Below are 23,136 nucleotides of genomic sequence, written 5' to 3' on the forward strand. Positions count from 1 at the left end.
TCTTGTATTTAACTTCGTCCTATTCGTACACAATAGGTCAACACGCGCAGCAGCCTGTCTGCACTTTCAAGAACTTCATGGACTGTCGTCCAAACTCTTTCAGCGGCACAGAAGGAGCGGTTGGACTCCTCCACTGGTTCGAGAAGCTAGAATCAGTATTCGAGATGTGCGAGTGCCCTGAGGCTCGCAAGGTCAAGTTTGCTACTGGCACCTTGGAAGGAATCGCGCTAACCTGGTGGAACGCGCAGGTGCAGATTCTTGGGTTGGCAGCTGCTAACGCCACCCCATGGAACGATTTTAAGGAACTCATCAAGCGTGAGTACTGCACGCGCGAAGATATTCACAAGCTAGAAGACGAGCTGTACAATCTGAAAATGGTTGGGTCAGAGATCGAAGCGTATACTAAACGGTCGAACGAGCTGGCCGTTCTGTGTCCTACTATGGTTGACCCTCCATACAAGCGCATTGAGTTGTATCTCAAGGGATTGGCGCCAGAAATTCAGAGCCACGTTACGTCGGCTAACCTCGAAAACATCCAGGAAATCCAACGCCTCGCTCATCGCATCACCGATCAGGCAGTGGAACAGAATAAACTGCCTAAGCGTGTCAGCGCTACTACTACAGTCACTCCTTCAGCTACTCCCGTTACCCTCAGTGACAACAAGAGGAAATGGGAGGGGGATTCAAGCAAAGCATCAGTTTCGGTTCAGTCCCAGAATCAGCAGCGAAAGACTGACAACTATCAAAGCCCCAACCAGCAGTCGTCAGGTAGCCACAGGCAGGGTGGATATCGCGGAAATCTTCCAAAGTGCAACAACTGCAACAAACACCACAACGGTCAGTGTAACAAGGGTCGTTGTCAAAGATGCCTCAAGATGGGTCACGAGGCCAAAGACTGTAGAAGCCTTCGTCCTGCGAACCAAAATCAGCAGCAGCCTCACGCTCAGCCTAACCAACAACAGGGCAACAAGGGATGCTACAATTGTGGTGCTGAAGGCCACATCAAGAGACACTGCCCACAGCTCAACAGGAACCAGAACAACAACAACAACAATCAGGGCAATGGCAACAACAACAATGGAGGAAACAACAACGGCAACGAGGCAAGGGGCCGTGCATTCGTACTAGGTCGTGGCGACGCAGTGAACGATCCCAACGTTGTTATGGGTAAGTTTCTCCTCGACAATATTTACGTTACTATTTTGTTTGATTCGGGTGCGGATACAAGCTATATGTCTGTGAAAATGTGTCAACTGCTAAAACGTGCACCAACACTTTTACCCACCAAACATGTAGTAGAGTTAGCTAACGGTAAAAGTCTAGAAGCCACGCACGTAGTTCAGGGTTGTAACCTTATTCTAGCTGGTCAAGCCTTTTCTATTGATCTCATTCCCATAGTTTTGGGAAGTTTCGACGTCGTGATTGGGATGGATTGGTTATCCCAACACCAGGCAGAAATCCTATGCAGCGAGAAGATTATTCGCATTCCTCGTTCTGGTCAGGAACCTCTTGAAGTTCAAGGCGACAAGAGTGGTGCAGTGGTTGGCATCATCTCTTTCTTGAAGGCTCAGAAATGTTTACAAAAGGGGCACACTGCCATTCTGGCACTCGTTACAGATGCATCAGTAAAGGAAAAGAAATTGGAGGATATTCCAATTGTACGCGATTACCCTCAGGTGTTTCCTGAAGACTTACCTGGCTTACCGCCTCATCGTCAGGTTGAATTTCAGATCGAGCTCGCTCCAGGAGCAGCACCCATAGCTCGCGCACCATATCGTCTAGCTCCATCAGAATTGGAAGAATTGTCAAAGCAGCTACAAGAGCTCTTGGAAAAGGGCTTCATTCGTCCAAGCTCTTCGCCTTGGGGAGCTCCAGTGCTATTCGTGAAAAAGAAAGACGGTACGTTCAGGATGTGTATAGACTACAGGGAACTCAACAAGGTGACGGTGAAGAACCGTTATCCTCTTCCACGCATAGACGACTTATTCGACCAGTTGCAAGGGTCGTGTTACTATTCCAAGATCGACCTACGGTCAGGATATCATCAACTGAGAGTCCGCGAGGAGGATGTCTCTAAGACAGCATTCAGAACTCGCTATGGTCACTACGAGTTCTTGGTTATGCCGTTCGGACTTACGAACGCGCCTGCAGTATTTATGGATCTTATGAACAGGGTGTGCAAACCCTATCTCGACAAGTTTGTCATTGTTTTCATCGACGACATCCTGATTTACTCCAAGAGTCAGGAGGAGCACGAGCAGCATCTTCGTCTTATTTTGGAACTCCTTCGAAAAGAACAGTTGTACGCCAAGCTTTCTAAATGCGACTTCTGGCTTCGTGAAGTCCACTTCTTAGGCCACGTGGTAAACAAGGATGGGATTCATGTCGATCCATCAAGGTAGATTCGATCAGAAACTGGCCTGCACCGCGTACACCGACAGAAATACGTCAATTCTTGGGTTTGGCAGGATACTACAGACGGTTTATTAAAGACTTTTCAAAGATCGCACAACCACTTACGCTACTGACACAGAAGGGTGTCACCTACCGTTGGGGCAACACGCAGGAAACTGCTTTTCAGTATCTAAAGGATAGGCTCTGCAGCGCACCTATTCTTTCATTGCCAGAAGGCACAGAAGACTTCGTAGTATATTGTGATGCATCCATCCAGGGTCTTGGATGTGTGTTGATGCAACGTGATAAAGTGATAGCCTACGCTTCTCGGCAACTCAAGGTTCATGAACGGAACTACACGACGCACGATCTAGAGCTGGGAGCTGTTGTTTTCGCGCTTAAGATATGGCGACACTACCTGTACGGTACCAAGTGCACTATTTACACCGATCACAGGAGTCTCGAGCATATCCTTAAGCAGAAGGATTTGAACATGCGTCAACGACGATGGGTCGAGTTACTTAACGACTACGAATGCGCCATCAAGTACCATCCAGGCAAAGCCAATGTTGTGGCTGACGCTCTGAGTCGAAAGGACACCTTACCGAAGCGCGTGCGAGCGCTACAGCTTACGATTCAGTCTAGCCTTCCGGCGCAGATACGAAATGCTCAGGTAGAAGCATTGAAGCCCGAAAACGTCAAGGCTGAAGCCTTACGCGGCTCACGACAACAGATGGAACAGAAGGCAGACGGCGCCTACTATGTAACGGGCCGGATTTGGGTCCCTCTTTATGGCGGTTTACGCGAACTTGTAATGGATGAAGCTCACAAGTCTCGCTACTCGGTACATCCAGGGTCAGACAAAATGTACCACGACATCAGCACTACTTATTGGTGGCCTAGTATGAAGGCCCACATTGCTACATACGTTGGAAAATGCTTGACCTGTGCGAGAGTCAAGGTTGAATATCAGAAACCAGCTGGTCTACTTCAGCAGCCTAAGATACCTCAATGGAAATGGGAAGAAATTTCCATGGATTTTGTTACCGGCTTACCTAGATCTCAGCGTGGGAACGATACAATATGGGTCATAGTTGATCGACTCACCAAGTCTGCACACTTCCTGCCGATTAAGGAAACGGACAAGTTCTCCACTCTCGCAGACGTCTATCTCAAAGAAGTTGTTTCGAGGCACGGAGTGCCCACCTCTATAATTTCGGATCGCGATGCACGATTCACGTCAGAGCTTTGGCAAGCAATGCACAAATCTTTCGGCTCACGATTAGACATGAGCACAGCATATCATCCTCAGACGGATGGGCAGTCTGAGCGAACGATCCAAACTCTTGAAGACATGCTTAGGGCATGCGTTATAGACTTCGGCAACGGCTGGGAAAAACACCTCCCTTTGGTGGAGTTCTCATACAATAACAGTTACCATACCAGCATTCAAGCCGCTCCATTCGAGGCATTATACGGACGTAAATGCCGGTCACCTCTCTGTTGGGCAGAGGTGGGGGATAGTCAGATTACGGGTCCAGAGATTGTAGTGGACGCCACAGAAAAGATAGCACAGATACGGCAACGCATGGCGGCAGCACGCGACCGTCAGAAAGCCTACGCGGACAAGCGTAGAAAGCCTTTGGAATTTGAGGTCGGAGACCGGGTTTTATTGAAAGTTTCACCCTGGAAGGGTGTGGTACGTTTTGGCAAACGGGGCAAACTGAATCCGCGGTACGTCGGACCATTCGAAATCTTAGAAAAGATTGGCAAGGTAGCCTACAAGTTGAACCTACCAGCTGAACTCGGAGCAGTTCACAATGTCTTTCACGTATCGAACTTAAAGAAGTGCTTATCAGACGAAAACCTCATCATTCCTTTTAAGGAACTCACTATCGACGAGCGGTTGCAGTTCGTCGAGGAACCAGTAGAAATCACGGACCGGGATGTGAAGGTCCTCAAAAGCAAGAGAATCCCTCTTGTTCGAGTTCGTTGGAACTCCAAACGTGGCCCAGAGTACACCTGGGAACGCGAAGACAGAATGACAGAAAAGTACCCCCAGTTATTTGAAACCAATGCAACCACTACTGAGGCTGAAGCTACTACTTCGGAATTTCGGGACGAAATTCCAGATCAACGGGGGGAGGATGTGACACCCCAGGAAAACCAGTAAATGCTATAACTTACCTAGCTTCCTCAGTGAGTGCATACCAAATTTCGGGACGAAATTTCCAATTAGTTGGGGATAATGTGACAACTCGAACTTTAGACTTGCTTTGATGTAACGTTACGTGCTTATGAGAACTGAATTATATGATTTTAAGTGAATATTTGTTATGTGCGTATGTATGTTATGCGTTGCACGAGCCCAAACTACACAAACCGGCCACACAAGCCCATTTGGGCCACACTTTGAAATCGGACCCCACTAGGTAACCGAGTTGGGCTCGGCCCACTCCCCACTCGCAAACACTAAACCCTTTGGTAAGGGTTGATTCTCATTGTTGTTACAATTTTCATAACACACACACACACCCTACTTGCTCTCTCTCTCTCGGCTCGCTTGGAACCCGACGGCAAGAACACCCCTACTCGGATCACTCTCTTCTCCTTCTTTAATCCGGTTAGTGATTATGTTATTGATTGTGTGTTATTGGTTGTTTATTGATGATTGCTTAATACTCGAAGGATTCTTGTTAACATGCTATGAATAATAATATTACTAATCAATGATAGATAATGATCATGTAATTGGCTTGTGCACGAATCGGATATATATGAATGTATCGGCTGTTATGTATTGTTTGATCGGATATGATTAGTAACCGAGATCTATGTTAGAATGTATAATTATTGATGAGTTGTTTAAGGGTTGTTCATGTTGTTCATACGAATTAAGGTTTAGAAAACCCTGTTTGATCGATAATTTCTGGAATGGTAAACTGTTAGTTGTTAATTGATTTTTGGAAACTGACAACGATAATTGATTTGCATAAATGTTGTAACTGAATGGCATGAAATCAGGAAGGCTGTTACACATCTGGTTGCGACTCGGATTGCGAGTCGGAACCCCACTCGAGACCACTAACAGCACAAACCGAGATCACGGTTGCGAGTCCCGTTGCGACTCGTAACCAGACCATGATGAGCCGAAATCATCAGTTGCGACTCGCAACCTCCTACTGCGACTCGTAATCTCCGGCTGTGACTCGTAACCGGGCCATGATGAACCGAGACCACCTGTTGCGACTCGTAACCACTGGTTGCGACTCGAGATCGCTGGTTGCGACTCGAGACCTCCTTGCACGCACACTGTTTTGGGCCTACGCTGTCACGGGCCCAACCTTATGACTGTTATGTTATTGGACTTGTTTACATAGTTGCTAATTGGACTGCCTATGTTAATTGGGCCGACTACTTGGACTCGTTACTTGATATGAACTGCTGATACGTTTATGTGAATTGCCATGATCATACTTGATACCATACGTGATACAAATGTGCTACATACGAACCTAACTTGCATAGTAACCATGATAGGACGTGGTTGATTCCTTACTTGTATACTTGAGCATTATACTGCCTGCCGAGCAAACCCAGGTGAGTTCACACTCCTACTAAGGCATGGGATCCCCGGGTAGTGGGAATGGGATAAAGGTTACAATTGACTAAGAACGAACATATGCTTTTTCCTAGACTATCACCTGCCATGATCCTCGGATGTCAGGACGGTTCCGTAGGTTAGGATAACACCTACGTGGTCATATGCCAATTACTGCCTCGGATGTCAGGCACGCACGTAAAACCTACGTGTACGCATTACTTACTTCTATCCTCGGTACAAAGGATACGTACGTGAAACCCACGTACACCCCCCCCCCCCCCCGCGTCTCCTATCCTCGGTTGTGAAGGATACGTACGTAAAACCTACGTACACCCCATACGCGCTACTGTTCTCGGATGAAGAATAGGGATGACACGAATAGTTGATACGAATAGTCTAGTGGTCACATAACATGGGAAGCCCCCACCTATATAACTTACTATCGGCCAAGTAGAGCCACCCTTTACTTACTGTTACACACTTACTTACTGTGAACTCGCTCAACTAGTTTGTTGATCATTCTGTTACATGCCTTGCAGATCGTTAGGTACTTGGAGCTTGCACAAAGAGGAGCCGGTCGTTGTGGACAAGGATCGTAATACTTTATTGAACACTTATGACATTTCAGTATATTTAATTTGGGTTTATAACAATGCTTCCGCTACTCAAAACGATGCTTGGTTTTAAAACATCGATCATGTCATGATAACCTATTCTAATGACTTTTATTATTATTTAATGCTATGTTTGATATGATTGATGGCTTGATCCTGGTCACGTCACGCTCCCAAGCGGTGGTACTCCGCGGGTGGATTTTGGGGGTGTGACATAAAAACCGATACAACTGATGAATTACCAGAAAACATTGACGTCACGTTCACCTCGTCTGACACTGATCATGAGTCTGAGTTAATCAAAAAGGTGGTCGATCAGGTGTTAGATACTGATGAGGAGTCTGAGTCAAAGTCTGAATCTGCAGAGTCAAGTTCGTCAGTCAATGGTCCAAAGTTGTCGGTCAAAAAGGCGTACAGTAAAGAGTTTTTGTTATCAAAATCGAATTTGAATGATGAAACATTCGAAGTAGTTTATACTTTGAATGATTCTGACAAATTATATTATAACAAAGAGTTTCCTATAATAAGTGTTAAAACGAAATTGATTAACAAGACTTTCAAACTAATAGAAATTAATATTCCAGAATTGAAAGTTTTGAAAAATCTTGAAAAACCTAAAAAATACACTTCAAGAGTTCAACAACGTTTAAACAAGAAAAAGGGTTACAATTCTGGTCCTGGTTTTCAAAAGAAACCAAACCAAAATCGTAGCTACAAAAAGAAAGGTTTAGGTTTTACTCCATCAGAAAACTATAAAAATGAGAAAAATTCTAAAACAAAAACAGAATTTGTGTCAGGTGGAAGTGCCGGGGAAGAACAGAAGAAACCGTTCTGGAGACAATCGAACCAGGAGTTTCTTGTTGAGAAGAAAAGGAATGGAACTGGAGTGTTTCATCCAAAAGAGACTCGAATCTGTTACAAGTGCAATGAAGTTGGTCACATTGCATGGAACTGTCCGAAAAATGCAAAGACAAAACAGGGAGTTTCTGAAAAACTCAAAGAGAAAGTTGTTGATGTTGAACCACCAACTGAAACTTCAAAATTTTTGAAAATTCAATTCATGAAGTTGGTGAGTGTTCAAAGAAAAATGTTTACAAAAAGAAAGCTAAGGACAACCAAGTATGGGTTGTTAAAAAGGTTGATGAGAAAGTCGGCGACGAATCTGGTTCCACAAAGCCAGATGAGCCACAGGTTGAGGTAAAAGATTCAGTAAATGATGATGATTTTCCATCACTGAAATTTGAAGAAATTAAACAGAAAGTTGGTAAAGTTGAGATCTCGGATCATTTTTATTCTAGAAAAATGAGTTTGATGTCGAGAAAACATTCAATGGGAATGTTAAGAAATTTTTTGGGAAAATGCTTAATGGGAAAGCAAAAGGGGTTAAAGATTTTTATGCAACTAAAAAGGCAACTTATAACCCTACTGAACAAGAATTGAAAACCCTCAAGTCTAAAAAGACTTGGGTGGAAATTCTTTTCCCTTGAAAGTCTAAGGACTATGCCGGAGATCCCAAGATTGTAATCGTGGATCAGGAATCGGCATCATTCTAGTTTTTGAATAGATTGTTTGAAAGAGTTTAAATGAGTTTAAATTTTACAGGTTAAAGGACTACGCCGGAGCTTCCAGGTTGGTAAGTGTGAAGCAGGAATCGGCATTTTATGTTTACAATTGGTACAAAGGGTGCATACTTGCATACGGTAAATCAGGAACATTAATTTGTACTTGATCTACTACAAATGATTGATGAACAATATGATGAACCATACCCCTAATTTTCAAGTAAACCTACAAGTGGTTATAACAAACTTATTTTCCGGAAAAATCATTTTGATTAAAACAAATTTAAGTGTTTTGAAATCTAAATGAGAAAATAGTTTGTTGATAGGAGGAGTTCTGATTGTTTATGCTTAGTGGATGGCGATTTGATGCGATTCGATAACAGTTGTCACTTTATTTGTACAGTTTGTTTTGAATTTTCTGTAATTAGGTCAAGAGCTTAGATAGTTTTTCAAATTTCCTTTAAAATGTGTTTGCATTTTAGGGGGAGTAGAAAATTCAGAAAATCCAAAAACATTAGAAAATTTGAAAAAAAGCCAAAAACATTATAAAATCAAAAATGAGTTTTGTTGTGAAAAAGAGGAAATGATAGTACATCAGTGGATTGTCACAACATGCTAAAGATATGGAAAGTTAAAATGTGATAAACAATTTTACTGTGGATGTGTCAGTAGGTTTTTGCACATTTAGTAGATTGTAGCGAGATATAAACATAAAAATTCAAACTTGATTATTTTGTGGGTAACAACTTCTTGGATATATAGGTAACCCCTAAAATCTTGTTTGAAAGGTCCTTTATTCTGAGATACTAGGTCTTTATGCTCAGTGTTATCTGGGGTATTATCCCGGGACTTCTGCTGTATGGAAATACTGACCTAGTCCCCGGATAATACTTTCTGCAAACGCTTTGAAATATAAGCTCGCCCTCAGCAAGTTGATTAAACAATAAAATTGATAGTCACTGTTGTTGAAACAAAAGATCCTCTAAAGGGGACACACCAAAAGTCAAAGCTGTCATCTCTTTGTGTATACGGAAGTATCGACCTGAGCTCTCACGGCCCTCGCAATTAACCCATGAACAGATATCATCTGTGGTATACTCACCTGTAAGACTGAATATTGGGATCTGGATACGGGAGTATATTCAAGTAGTGGGACACGCGAATAAGTTTAAGTCATTAAGACATTAATATTGTATCTCGAAGCAGTTGAACTTTGTGTGAAAATTTAAGTGGACCAATATACTGACAATCTAGGTAAATTGTTTAGGGCTTAACATGTAATCAAGCCTAACGGTGTTGGTGATTAGTCACATAAACTGATATGATCCTCTTACACAAACTCGCAAAAAATATTATTTGTAAATATTTCATTTCTACATTTCTTTACTTTTCAAAATCTTTTATTTTCGATATGTTTTAGCTTAAACTTTTGAAAAATTCAAAAAGATTTTTGACAACTGATGTTGGAAAGCTGATTTTCAAAGTCTAAAGTGCTAAACATGATGACCATGTGGTGAGGGGGAGTCTGAAATCAAAATGTTTTCAAAATATAACATTTCAATTGGTTCATCAAAATCTTTGTATGATCTGAGGGAGAGTCAGTGTTGATACATGTCTCTATAATTGAAAAATGAGAAATTTACGTTGAGGTAGAGTTTATGCAGGTTAAGTATGAACTGGGTTATCAATCCTAAGCAGAACTAGAGCCAAGTTTCGATCTTGGAACAATCTTCTGAAGAGCCAGGTTATTCGTTTCTGAGAAGCTTATGAGAGCCAGATTCAGATACCTGAAGACTCTGTGGATAGAGCTTGTACAGGTTTCGATTCAGTGGACAAAGTTTGAGCCAGGCTAACGATCATGTATCTATGAAAGCTAGACAACGATCCTGAAGCAGATGATGCTGAAGAACTAAAGGAATGCCAGCATATTGCAAGGGGGAGTCTGAAGATGAGAAGAGAGATGAAGCCCAGAGTCTGATCAAGACTGAAGTTTGTCAAGACTCGACACAGTCAGACTCGTCAACATCTGAGGGGGAGTCTGTTGGTGCATACATTTGTCGACTTCGTCTTGTATCGAGTCTTAGATTACATTGTATAGATCAAGGCACATTGTACGAGAAATTAGTATGTTTAGGGTGTTGTAAAGTTTGATTTCGCTCCTAGGCTTAATTCCGCTCCTAATGTCTTTTGGGTGATTCCACCCGGAATCACAAAAGCTGATTCCGCTCCAAATATTGCTATGTCAGTTCGGGCGGAATCAGACCCCTATATATAGGGTACTCAGGAGCGAAATCAGTATCGAGAGCCTTGTATTCCATGCCGAAGTGATGCCGGTGTGAGGTTTGAATGTAATCAACGTCAGATCAATACAATCAGTGTTTAAAGTGAAGATTTAACTGTTTCTACCTTTGTTTCTTGTTTTCCGCACCTGAAACAGAGTAAAACTCCTCTGAACGACTCATTTGGGTCAGTCGCACGATCCTACAACTATAATAGTAACCGAGGCATCCAAACACTCTCATGTCATTATATTCTTCTATCTCGTTGTTAATCATCTCATAAGGGGTCTTATCGCCAACGGTTTTAGGGTAATCTACCAATAATGTGGGCACTATCAAGATACATTTCCAAAAAAAAAAAAAAAAAAAAACTCGAATGTAATTTTGCTTCAAAGTAAGGCCCTTGCAGTTTTGAGTAAATATTGGTGCTTTCTCTCCACCACTCAGTTTTGTTGCAGAGTGGGTGGGCGTGTGTTTTTGAGCAACATCCTTTGCTCAGTTTAGAAAGTCATCAATCATTTCGATGTCACTTACCCTACATTGTCACATAGAAATCTTTTAACATCTTTGTTAAATTGTGCCTTAAACATTTTATAAAAACACACTAAGCAATCACTTGCCTGTGACTTATATTTTAAAAGAAAAAACCAAACCAAACGGCTATAATCATCACATATTGCTAATAAATAGTTTTCACTGGTTAACAAAGGCCTTTGGTATCTACCCCACACATAACAATGCAAAAAATCGAGACATTCCTTTAATTTAATAGAATTACTAGGAAAGAGAGTCAAGTAAACTTTGCTTTTGAACACGAATGACAACCAACAATCTCAGTTCACCTAAACGATTATCTTCTTTTCGTTACCACTGTCGACATGATTTAAATGTATGTTGTTCAACTTTGTAACATGATAAGATAAATGCTATTTGTATACAAACTTTTTATTAACCATATAAGAAATCAGTCGCTATGTACTCATCTTCCTAAAAGAAAATACAACATTTTGTAAAGTTGCATTGCTTATAAAAGGACAATGTTTGTTTGGTATTTTATTTTGTTTGTCCATTAGCAATTATTACAAAAGTTTGATTATAATAATTTTGATATTCTAAATGTCTATCTTTTATTGCTTAAAAGGTAATGAAGAAGTAAATAATAAATTATGTATCGACTATCAACCAAGAATTAAAGAGTAGAAGTGTGACTTGGTTTAGACTAAGACAACCAACTCAACAAGATTTGGGAGCGGTCGACACTTTCTCACATTATATTATTTCAACTTGACGTTTATCTTATCAACAAATATTTAAATTTTAAAGAATATTTAGCACGTTTTCAAATTTTTAATAACCTTTCCTTTTTTGCTTTCTTGTTTCTTAATGCAATAATGCTGGTTTCCATAAACAAGAATGACATTATGGTGTTGAACTGATCATGTTTGAGCTTAATATGAACCGCGTGAAGATTTATATAAACTCGAATACGATACAAATACAAAAATCGTGTCAGACAGAGGAACTTGAATGTGGATGATGTATACATAGGTCGAGTCCAACGGGTCATGTATAATAATGTTATGACCCGAGATCTATGGATGTAGTTTTTAAAAGACTTGGTTTTGCTACTAAAAAGGGGGTAGCAGTGTAACTTGTTGCCCGTTTACCTTCTATTTCGATGTAAAAAAAATTAATAGAAGAATAGAATACATAGGTTGATTCGGAAACAACCCATTCAAGTTGTAAAATTTTTAGTTTTATTTTAATAATACGAATTTATATTTAGAAGTTGAAGCAAACGAATACAAAAAGGAATTGGTTTCAGGATCCAACTAACATTGACTTCAACCCAATAACTTATAATTGGGCTTCCACCAGCCCTAATAACTACATTTTGATGTTACATTTAGGCTTAAAAATAGAGTTAATTGCCCGAATATTTCATGTGGTTTATCGTTTTTACACCTTTAGGTAGTGTTTGGTATGCAGGAATGGGAGGTGGAATGGAATGAGCTATTGCGAGTGAATGAAAAAAAGTGTGTGGTTGGTTAAGGTAATGGAATCACCCATTATATAAGTCATTCCATTCCCTCAAATTCATTCCATCCACTCCCCCTGTTTTTTTTTTCATTCCATTCCTTCTCTCACCCTACATCACAAACACTGCCCATCACCACCACCACTACATGCCGTCGTCACCACCCACCACCAACCTCCGCCGACCACCACTGCCGTCCTCTGCCGCCACCGCCGACCTCCGTCACCCACCGCCGCTACAGCCACCACCCATCGCCGATTTAATTCATTTCTTTTTTCTTACCTACCAAACAACATACGGTAATGATTTATTCCTTTCCTGCATGGTAACCAAACAAGACTATGGAATGTAATGATCCATTTTATTCCTTTGTCCATTCCATTATCTCGTCCATTCCATTCCCTCATCTATTCCATTACGCCATACCAAACAGACCCTTAGTCTCAACTTTTTTTAAAATAACATGTTTGCCCGAATGGTCCCTTTTAAGTGATATTTATTGAGATTTTTTCCACGACTTGTAATCACAACTCGTATAGCAGACCCATTAGCTGAGGGTTCGCTACTTGTCCACCTGAGTTGTTTAATTGTAGGAGAGTTGTATATGCTATAAAACCTAGTAAGAAGACCATCTATTGCCCAAAGCATTATTGTCGTTATTGTAATAACCTTCTATCCCAACACAATAACAAACTAATTAGCCGCTTGATAACTTTATCTCTTTAGCATATATTTATCTCGCTTACGTTGGTGTGTTATTAGGATCTATGTTATGTCTACTTTAGACCATGTCTGACGGGCATTATAGGGACGTGAAGGGGCTTGATAACGTCCTCAATACTATCCCTTTGGGTGTTATAGGTTAATGAAGACAGGGGGCGTTTCTAGTTTAACACCAAATAATGAGAAAAAAAAATTGGAAAGTAATAATTGAAAGAAAACTTTAACTATTATACTTTTTTTCTAAAGGGCGTTATAATGTTAAAGTGACAAAAAATACCCCTTAAATGACATTAATCATTACAGATAGTCTTATAATTTAGCAGGGGATAGAATTAAATTAACAGGGTAGATTGAAATACAATGAAAACATAAATAATAATAATAATAAATGTAGATTTAACTTTTAATAAATGGGCAAACTAAAGTTATCCGGTCTTCATTCTCCTTATCTCTCACGAAGCCCTCGATTCTTATCTGATTGTAACTGAACTATTAGAGTATACATAACAGCTCTATCGTATCCTATCGTATAACTAGATTAGAACCCCGTATATTACACCGGGTTGAATAAATATAATTTTATATATTAAATAATAAAAAGTTATATCTTTATGAAATTCGTATATTGTAATGGGTTAAATAAATGTAATTTTATATATCAAATAATAAAAAAAGTTATATATTTAAAAACCATGTGTATTACACAGATTAAATAAATGTAATTTTGTATACTAAATACTAAAAACGTCGTATCTTTAAAAAAATTCATGTATAATCGGGTTGAATACATCTACCAAATGATAAAAAAATTACATCCTTAAAAACCTCGTATATTATACGTTGAATAGATCTAAAAAAGAGTTGTATCTTTAAAAACCATGTGTATTACACAGATTAAATAAATGTAATTTTGTATATTAAATACTAGAAACGTCGTATCTTTAAAAAAACCCGTGTATAGTCGGGTTAAAAATCTACCAAATAATAAAAAAAAAATTATATCCTTAAAAACCTCGTGTATTACACGTGTTGAATAAATTTAATTTTACATAGCAAATGATAAAAAGTTATATCTTTAAAAACTTCGTGTATTACACGAGTTATATAAATGTAACTTTGTATAGTAAAAAATAATAAAAAAAAGTTAAGTTTTTTAAAAACCTCGTGATATAATTTTGTATACCAAATAATAAAAAAGTTATATTTTTAATAATTAGGATAACATTTAATATTAATTTATTATTTATATATTTAATATAAGATAAATAGGAAAGAGAGGTATATTTCCTATATATAATTATACAACTTTTGTTTGTGAGGAGTATTACTCTTCAATTTGGGTAGAATTCTATTTGTCTACAGGTAACTCTTGTCACTATTTTCACCTGTTTATCACTATGGTCTATGTTCATTTTCCTCTTTGTCATTTCTCTCTTCTTACTTGTAGTTGTTTTTAATAATATAGAATCTATCTACACTTCTAACTAAAATTGTTTTATTTTTCAACTTCTCTAACCGAGATTTTTTTAATTATTTAACTGAAATGCTAAGTTTTAATGTTTTAGTTAAGCAAAGAATTTTTGTACTAAGACACTTGTAGGTAAAATTAGAGTGGGGTTTAAGAATTAATAATATTCGTATTTTTCTTTAGTTTTGTTTACTATAATGTGTATCGGTATTTGTTATCATCTTGAATTTATTTATTCTTTCTTACGATAATGATAATGTTACGATTGGATCTAAATTTGACGAGTTAGCTTTTCGCAAAGCGGGTGCGTGGTTCAACGACATTATGTGTATTCTTTGTTTGGTTTATCGATCCCGCAACAACGTGCGGGTCCTAAAAACTCGTTTTGTTATATGTTAAATTTAAGTTATTATTTTTAACCCTTTTAATTAATATTATTCACATAAACATAACATTATAATTTATTAGAGTTTTAATCATGACATTTAGGTTTAAATTAATTGATATTATTTGTGCCATGCAACCTTATATGAAATGGCACCAATTATTATTAAAATAAAGACAAATTAGATTTAAATAATCCCAACTTTACTGTTATTGGCCAATAATAATCCCAACTCATTTAATCACCAATGATAATCCGAACTATTCACTTTTGTTTGTAAAATACTCCCAGTTAAAAAAACACTAACTAGGTTAAAAAAATTGCTGATGTGGCTTGCCACGCGGCATATTTTGATGACGCGGCAGCTGATGTGGCAGTCTACGTGGCATATTTTGATGACGTGGCAGCTGACGTGGCAGGTGACGTGGCAAGCCACATTAGTAATTTTTTAACCAAGTTAGTTTTTTTTAACTGGGAGTATTTTACAAACAAAAGTGAATAGTTCGGATTATTATTGGTGATTAAATGAGTTGGGATTATTATTGGCCAATAACAGTGAGTTGGGATTATTTAAATCCAATTTGCCTAAAATAAATCAAAATATATTCCTATAGTTAATGTTAGTAGACAAGTGGAATTAGGCATGTACAGGTTAACTTATAAGACCATAGGTAATGGTTAATGCCCACTAAGGGGCATTTTTCACCACATCATCATCATAATGCCCTTTTAAAAAAGGTGTAATGGTTAATGTCCATTTCATTTATTACTTTCCATTATTTTTCTTCTCTTTGGGCATTATTATAGAAATGCCCCTCATTCTTCATGCCCCTATAATGCCCATGAGTAATGGTGTAAGGGCATTATCAAAATCTTTCATGCCCTTATAAAGCCCCATTACATATGGTCTAAGGCATAGTGGAGTTGTATTTGTATATAAATCACTATTTTTTTTTTTTAAATCAGTCCAGGGCCGCATGCAACGGGATTCGACAGAAATCTTAAACCAAATGGCAAATTTTAAATAGGTTCCTAATATTAACACATGGAAAAAATTTATTTATACATGGTGTATACGGGCCGTATACAGTTATACGGCCCGTATTGTGACAACTGTGTTCTATTAATCGTTGTACAATGTTAAACAATGTTGGTTATCAATAAAACAATGTGTTTTGGTGTTATTATATGTGTTTTGGTGTTATTATATGTGTATTTATGTTTGGTGATTTTACAATTTGATTCAATTCCAATTTCAAGCTTTAAACCATATCACATGAGTTCCAACACTCATTTGGTTTACAAGACCTCATTCTATCCGATCGTCCAATTTAGGCGTCTATTATTTGACTAGTGGTTTGATTACTAGGTGCTACTTGATTTCTTTGGTTTGCTTGAGATTTGTTGGAAGTTCTCTTGATTGAGGATACTTTGCACTTCATGTGAGTACATAGTTCCCCTATTTTACTGTTTTCAATTGTTTTAGGGTGATTCATATGTACGAAATGTTTTCAAGGTTTAAACGATGATTTCAAAAACGATTAAAACGATTTTAATAAACTAATAATGATTTCAATAATGTGAACAAAACTTGATGGTTGTAGTTACATAACAAATGACAGTCATTAATTTTGGCCCAACCGACCAGTATTAGGTTATGGTACCATAGGATCTGACAAATCCTGTTACTTTACTACACCCATGGTTATGTGTGGGGGTTGTGGGTAGCGACTGAATCTGATGTTTGTTAACTTACCCTTTGGTGGTTTGTTAATTCGAGAAGCGAGAAGCGAGGTGATCGAGTCACGAAGGTTTGAATGTTGTTAGCGAGATAACCATATATAGTTTTCACAAATTAAAACGAGGATGATTTAAAAGATTTTAAACGAGTTAACGACTTTGAAACGATTTTAACAAGTTAAACGATTTGGGTAAACGATTGGTTTTTGGTTAGTGTTTAGATAACGGGACGGGTGTAATGTGATGAAAGCATGGTGGATACGCCGCTGATACTTCCTATATATAAGTGTTTTCAACATATTACATACCGTGGTGTTATTTAGTTCACTTGGGTAAACGATTTTGAAACGATGTCACACAACAATATTTTTCTAAAGGATATAAACCATACGAGTTTTTTTACGAGTTTTTAAAAGATGTTTGACAAGTTGGTTTTCTAAAACAAAATGTTTTTGGGGTTAAGAATCATGGCTACGAGATTTTATAAACTATAATCAACTTGATTTGAGTTGGTTAACTATGTTGCAATACACTTTTCAAAAAGAGGTTTGTATTTTGACTCTTGTAGTCTAATAAAGTACTGCAACATGTAAACGAAGCCATGATTCTGATACTCTTATAAAACCTATGTACTCGCCAGCATTTCTTTGCTGACTTTGTTTTTACATATGTTTCAGGTGTTGTTGCTTGATGTGATTTCTAGGATGCATGTGTCACATAGGATCTGGACAAGGCCTTAGTGACATAATAACAATGATAGTCGATATTTAACTTGTTTGTTTTGTGTCAAGACAATGTAATGTTTAATTTTATCAACAAAACGAAACTATTTTTGTATCCATGGTTGTGAAACAATTATTCTGTTGCAACACTCCCCGACGTTTCCGCCACGGTTTGTTGTCCTACGTGGTCGGGGTATGACACGTATGGAATGAAAAAAAAACTAACAAAGTCTATGCCAGCAGACTTCGTCAGTTTTTTACATTCCATACGGGCCGTATAACTGTATACGGCCCGTATACACCATGTGTAAATAATTTGTCTGGTCGTATACAATGTATACGAACGATGTATACGGGCCGTATAACCGTATACGGCCCGTATGAAACGAAAATTATATTTTACCCAAAGTATTTAAGGGATTTAAGTGTCAATCACACGAGACACTTTACATTCGTTAGGTGGTCAAATCTTTCTAAAAGTAGAAAAAAATAAAACATTAACAAGTAACAAAGATTGAAGAACAAAAAAATGTGTCGTATGACTGTAATAAAAAGGAAGGGTGAGGCATTTGATGAGAGTTGTAAGGAGAAGCGTTTTAATCAAAGGGTGCCGTCATTACAACCACTTGTTTTCAACGGGGATGTAATGTAATGATTCTGCTAGTTTGTTTATTCAACAGCAATTCCATTATATTGATAGCAAACTACTGTTGTCTATTAACTGTTAAAAACTTCAGTTGCTTTCCAACAGACTTTCCTAAAAAATGTTATCCATTATCTCCAACAGAGCTTACCAGATGGATAGCTTAAAGTGAAACCACTGTTTTCAAAACCATCTGAGATACTATATTTTATTAACTTTAGATCGAAGACAATTCTTGCAATAAGAATGAGAAATATACGGTACTTGTAGTTTAAATTCAAATAAAGTTAAAACCAATTTTTGCAAATAAAGTTGACCAATTCCATTGATGATTGCTTAAAGTGAAACCACTGTTTTCAAAAAGTCTGTTTGACCAAAGTCAAACCACTGTTGGCAAAACTATGATTCTTAGTGGTTCAAAATATGTTTGACTTTTGGTCAACATCTGTTTAACTGTTGGTCAACATCTGTTTGATTTTTGGTCAACAACTGTTTGACTTTTGGTAAACATCTATTAGACTTTTGGTCAACATCTCATTTAGAATTCAACAGAGAGTAAAAAAATAATTAGTGCAGACTTATAAAATTGATATGCACTAATGGTCAATAGGTTTATTCAACATCAATTCCATTATGTTGATAGCAAACCATTGTTGTCTATTAACTGTTAAAAACTTCTGTTGCTTTCCAACAGACTTTACTAAGAACTGTCATCGATTATCTCCAAGAGAGCTTGCCAGATGATTAAATAGATAGTAACTATCAGATGTTAGTCGACCCATGTTAAAAAGGTCAGTCAACAAAAATTACAAAGGTTAGTAAACAGATATTAAGAGAATAATGTTATTAACAACATGTGTTCTCAGGATAAGCTTAATGCAGAGCAAGTATCAGATGCTTTCAAAAAGTTGTATTGCTTTCCAACAAACATTTCCTAACAACAGTTCCTCCATTATACCCAACAGACGTTGCCAGGTTGACAGATGTTTAGTATCATCATAGATTTTGTAAAACTTCCTTGTAAACCACATTAGTAGTGGTTGTACAGACTCGTTTCTCTTTATCACAAATCAAAATTTTCAATCCCTTCCTACTTTTTACTCTAGATACAGCAACATAGAGCTGGCCATGACTAAACACTGGACGTGGAAGATATAAATCAACACGCTCCAATGATTGTCCTTGACTTTTATTTATTGTCATAGCAAAACACAGTGAAAGTGGGAATTGTCTTCGAGAAATCTTCACTAGTATTCTTTTATCTGAAGGTGTCATCTTCAGTCTTGAAATCAAAGTATGATGACCCATATTAGTCCCTGTGATAATTTTTGCTTCAATCACAACTTTTCCGAGCTTCGTGATTTGTAAACGTGTACCATTACACAATCCATTTGCCTGATCAATGTTTCTGAGTAACATCACCGGAGCACCAACTTTCAATACTAATTTATGATTAGGTAAACCAGATAAACGAAGATTGTTTAACACATCAGGAGGAAACAACGCCATATTAAGCTCTGATTCTTCCTCCGATTGGCATAAACTATCTGAACTAAAATAAACCTTTTCTTCACAGGGCAGACTCTCTAACAACTCTTTATTTATTGAATCCACTACTTCATTAGTTGGAGCAAGAATCGCTCTTTGTTGGAAATACGTTAAATCCCACAAAAACTTATTCATGTCCGGATATATATATGAAATGAGAGAAGAAATAGGATTGACTTGGTCATGAATAAGAAAATCATCTGGTATTTCAATATCAATCTCACCATCATTTTCTTCACCAAGCAGACCATCACCATGCTTTAAAATCCATTCTCCAAATTCCTTTATTTCTTTCAAATCTGCTTCCTGAAAACCAACTCTTAATCTCATATTCTCAGTTAGCTTTAGTACTTTACAGTGCCGCCATATATAAGAAGAATTCAAAGAAGCATTGACTATCATTGTTCTGGTACCTTTAGGATGACCGGAAGAATTTGTCTAAAATCACCACCAAATAGAATGACCTTTCCCCCAAACGGCTTCGATTGCATGTTCGGTTGACTGGAACGTAATATGTATCTCATTGTTCTATCAAGAACCTCAAAACAATGCTTGTGAGTCATAGGTACTTCATCCCAAATAATCAATGTTGTTCTTTTAATTAAATCACCTAACTCAGTATTAGGCTCTATCGAACATATTGAATTCTCATTAATGTTGATTGGAATTACAAACCTTGAATGAGCAGTTCTACCACCATCCAGCAAAAGTGAAGCAATTCCACTGGATGCAACATTCAATACAACTTCACCTTTTGATCATAATGCAGCTGAGAATGTCTTCCAAAGAAATGTCTTTCCAGTTCCACCATAACCATATACAAAAAACACACCTCCATCACCTTTTTCAATCGCTTGCATAACAATTTTATATATCCTTTCCTGTTCGGCAGTAAAACACTTTACATAACGATCATGTTCCCTTTGAAGAGCTAGTCTGTCATACGATAATTCTTTCATTATCAATCGATTGTTCAACGATGAAACATAATTGTCCGGAACACTTGGCATATCATCAAAATTTCTCACTGTACTTCCATTGGTTTAGGCCCAGTATAGGCCTATAGGTGTGGTTTAGGTCCCGTATAGGTCTCGTATAGGCCTATACGGGACCTAAACCACACCTATAGGTCTATACGGGACCTAAACCACACCTATAGGCCTATACGGGACATATATACACCTATAGACCTATACGTGTGTTATATCGTATCGTATAGTAGCGTATCGTGTTGAATTGTATCGTATAGTGTATAGTATAAGTCTCGTCATGGTTGTAAAAGTCCCGCCTAGGCTCCGAGTACTCCCCGAGTACTCGCTACAAGGTAGGCTGCCGAGGCACGAGTACTGGTCTCCCAGGCCAATTACTCCCCGAGTAATCTCCACCTAAGCCGAGTACTTCCCGAGTACTCCCGAATCCGACTAGGGAGCGCCTAACGACTTTTGCAACCATGAGTCTCGTATAGGTTCCATGTAGGTCTTGTATACGCCTATAGGCCTACACGGGACCTAAACCACACCTATAGGCCTATACGGGACATATATACACCTATAGACCTATACGGGTGTTATATCGTATCGTGTAGTAGTGTATCGTGTTGCATCGTATCGTATAGTGTATAGTATAAGTCTTGTATAGGTGATGTGTATGCCTATAGGCCTATACGGTACATATACTACACTATACGATACGATATCACACTTATAGGCTTATACGAGGTCAATACGTGACATATACTACGCTATACGATATGATATCACACTTATATGCTTATACGAGGCCGATTCGTGACCTATATACGATTCGATATAACCTTTATAAAAAAACCTTCATATACGCTGCGTATAGGTCTATACACAGCATATATAAAGGGTCAAAAAGACCATTTAGCCCTTCATTTGGGGCTATACGAAGCCAAATGCAAGGGTAAAAATGTCTTTTGACCCTTTATATACGCTGCGTATCGGTCTATACGCAGCGTATAGTGGGAAAGACCATTTTAGCCCTGCATTTGGGGCTATACGCAGCCATATGCAAGGGTAAAATTGTCTTTTTGACACTTTATATACGCTGCGTATAGGTCTATACACAGCGTATATAAAGGGTAATTTTTATTTTTAACCACAAACTTGTGGTAAAAATATACTTTTTGACCCTTTATATACGCTGCGTATAGGCCTATACGCAGCGTATATAAAGGGTGAATAGAAAAAAAACATTTTTATGTATCGTATCGTATAGTATAAGTCTCGTATAAACCTCGTATAAGTCTCATATATGTCTTGTATCTGTCTATAGGCCTATACGTGACCTATACTATAGTGTCGTATCGTATTGTATCGTATAGTATCGTATCGTATAGTGTATATTATCGTATCGTATCGTATCGTATCGTATAGTGTATAGTATAAGTCTCGTATAGGTTCCATGTAGGTCTTGTATATACCTATATGCCTACATGGGACCTAAACCACACCTATAGGCCTATACGGGACATATATACACCTATAGACCTATACGGGTGTTATATCGTATCGTATCGTATAGTAGCGTATCGTATCGTGTTGGATCGTATCGTACAGCGTATAGTATAAGTCTCGTATAGGTTCCATGTAGGTCTTGTATATGCCTATAGGCCTACACGGGACCTAAACCACACCTATAGGCCTATACGGGACATATATACACTTATAGACCTATACGGGTGTTATATCGTATCGTATAGTAGCGTACCATGTTGCATCATATTGTATAGTGTATAGTATAAGTCTCGTATAGGTGATGTATATGCCTATAGGCCTACACGGGACCTAAACCACACCTATAAGCCTGTACGGGACATATATACACCTATAGACCTATACGGGTGTTATATCGTATCGTATAGTAGCATATCGTGTTGCATCGTATTGTATAGTGTATAGTATAAGTCTCGTATAGGTGATGTATATGCATATAGGCCTACACGGGACCTCAACCACACCTATAGGCCTATACGGGACATATATACACCTATAGACCTATACGGTTGTTATATCATATCGTATAGTAGCGTATCGTGTTGCATCGTATCGTATAGTGTATAGTATAAGTCTCGTATAGGTGATGTATATGCCTATAGGCCTACACGGGACCTAAACCACACCTATAGGCCTATACGGGACATATATACACCTATAGACCTATACGGGTGTTATATCGTATCGTATAGTATAGTAGCGTATCGTGTTGCATCGTATCGTATAGTGTATAGTATAACTCTCGTATAGGTGATGTATATGCCTATAGGCCTACACGGGACCTCAACCACACCTATAGGCCTATACGGGACATATATACACCTATAGACCTATACGGGTGTTATATCGTATCGTATCGTAGCATATCGTGTTGCATCGTATCGTATAGTGTAGTAG

The 23,136-nt window shown here is 38.2% G+C and overlaps 1 protein-coding gene across 1 annotated transcript; it reads right to left on the reverse strand.

Annotated features, from left to right (window-relative positions):
- Positions 1-19,168: 19,168 nt before the first annotated feature.
- On the reverse strand, positions 19,169-20,122 carry LOC110881371 (ATP-dependent DNA helicase PIF1-like). Its single transcript, XM_022129651.1, has one exon. The coding sequence runs from the start codon at positions 20,120-20,122 to the stop codon at positions 19,169-19,171; it is 954 nt and encodes a 317-aa protein (XP_021985343.1).
- Between the last annotated feature and the right edge of the window lie 3,014 nt (positions 20,123-23,136).

This window comes from Helianthus annuus, chromosome 9 (assembly GCF_002127325.2).
Source record: "Helianthus annuus cultivar XRQ/B chromosome 9, HanXRQr2.0-SUNRISE, whole genome shotgun sequence".
Taxonomy (NCBI): Eukaryota; Viridiplantae; Streptophyta; class Magnoliopsida; order Asterales; family Asteraceae; genus Helianthus; species Helianthus annuus.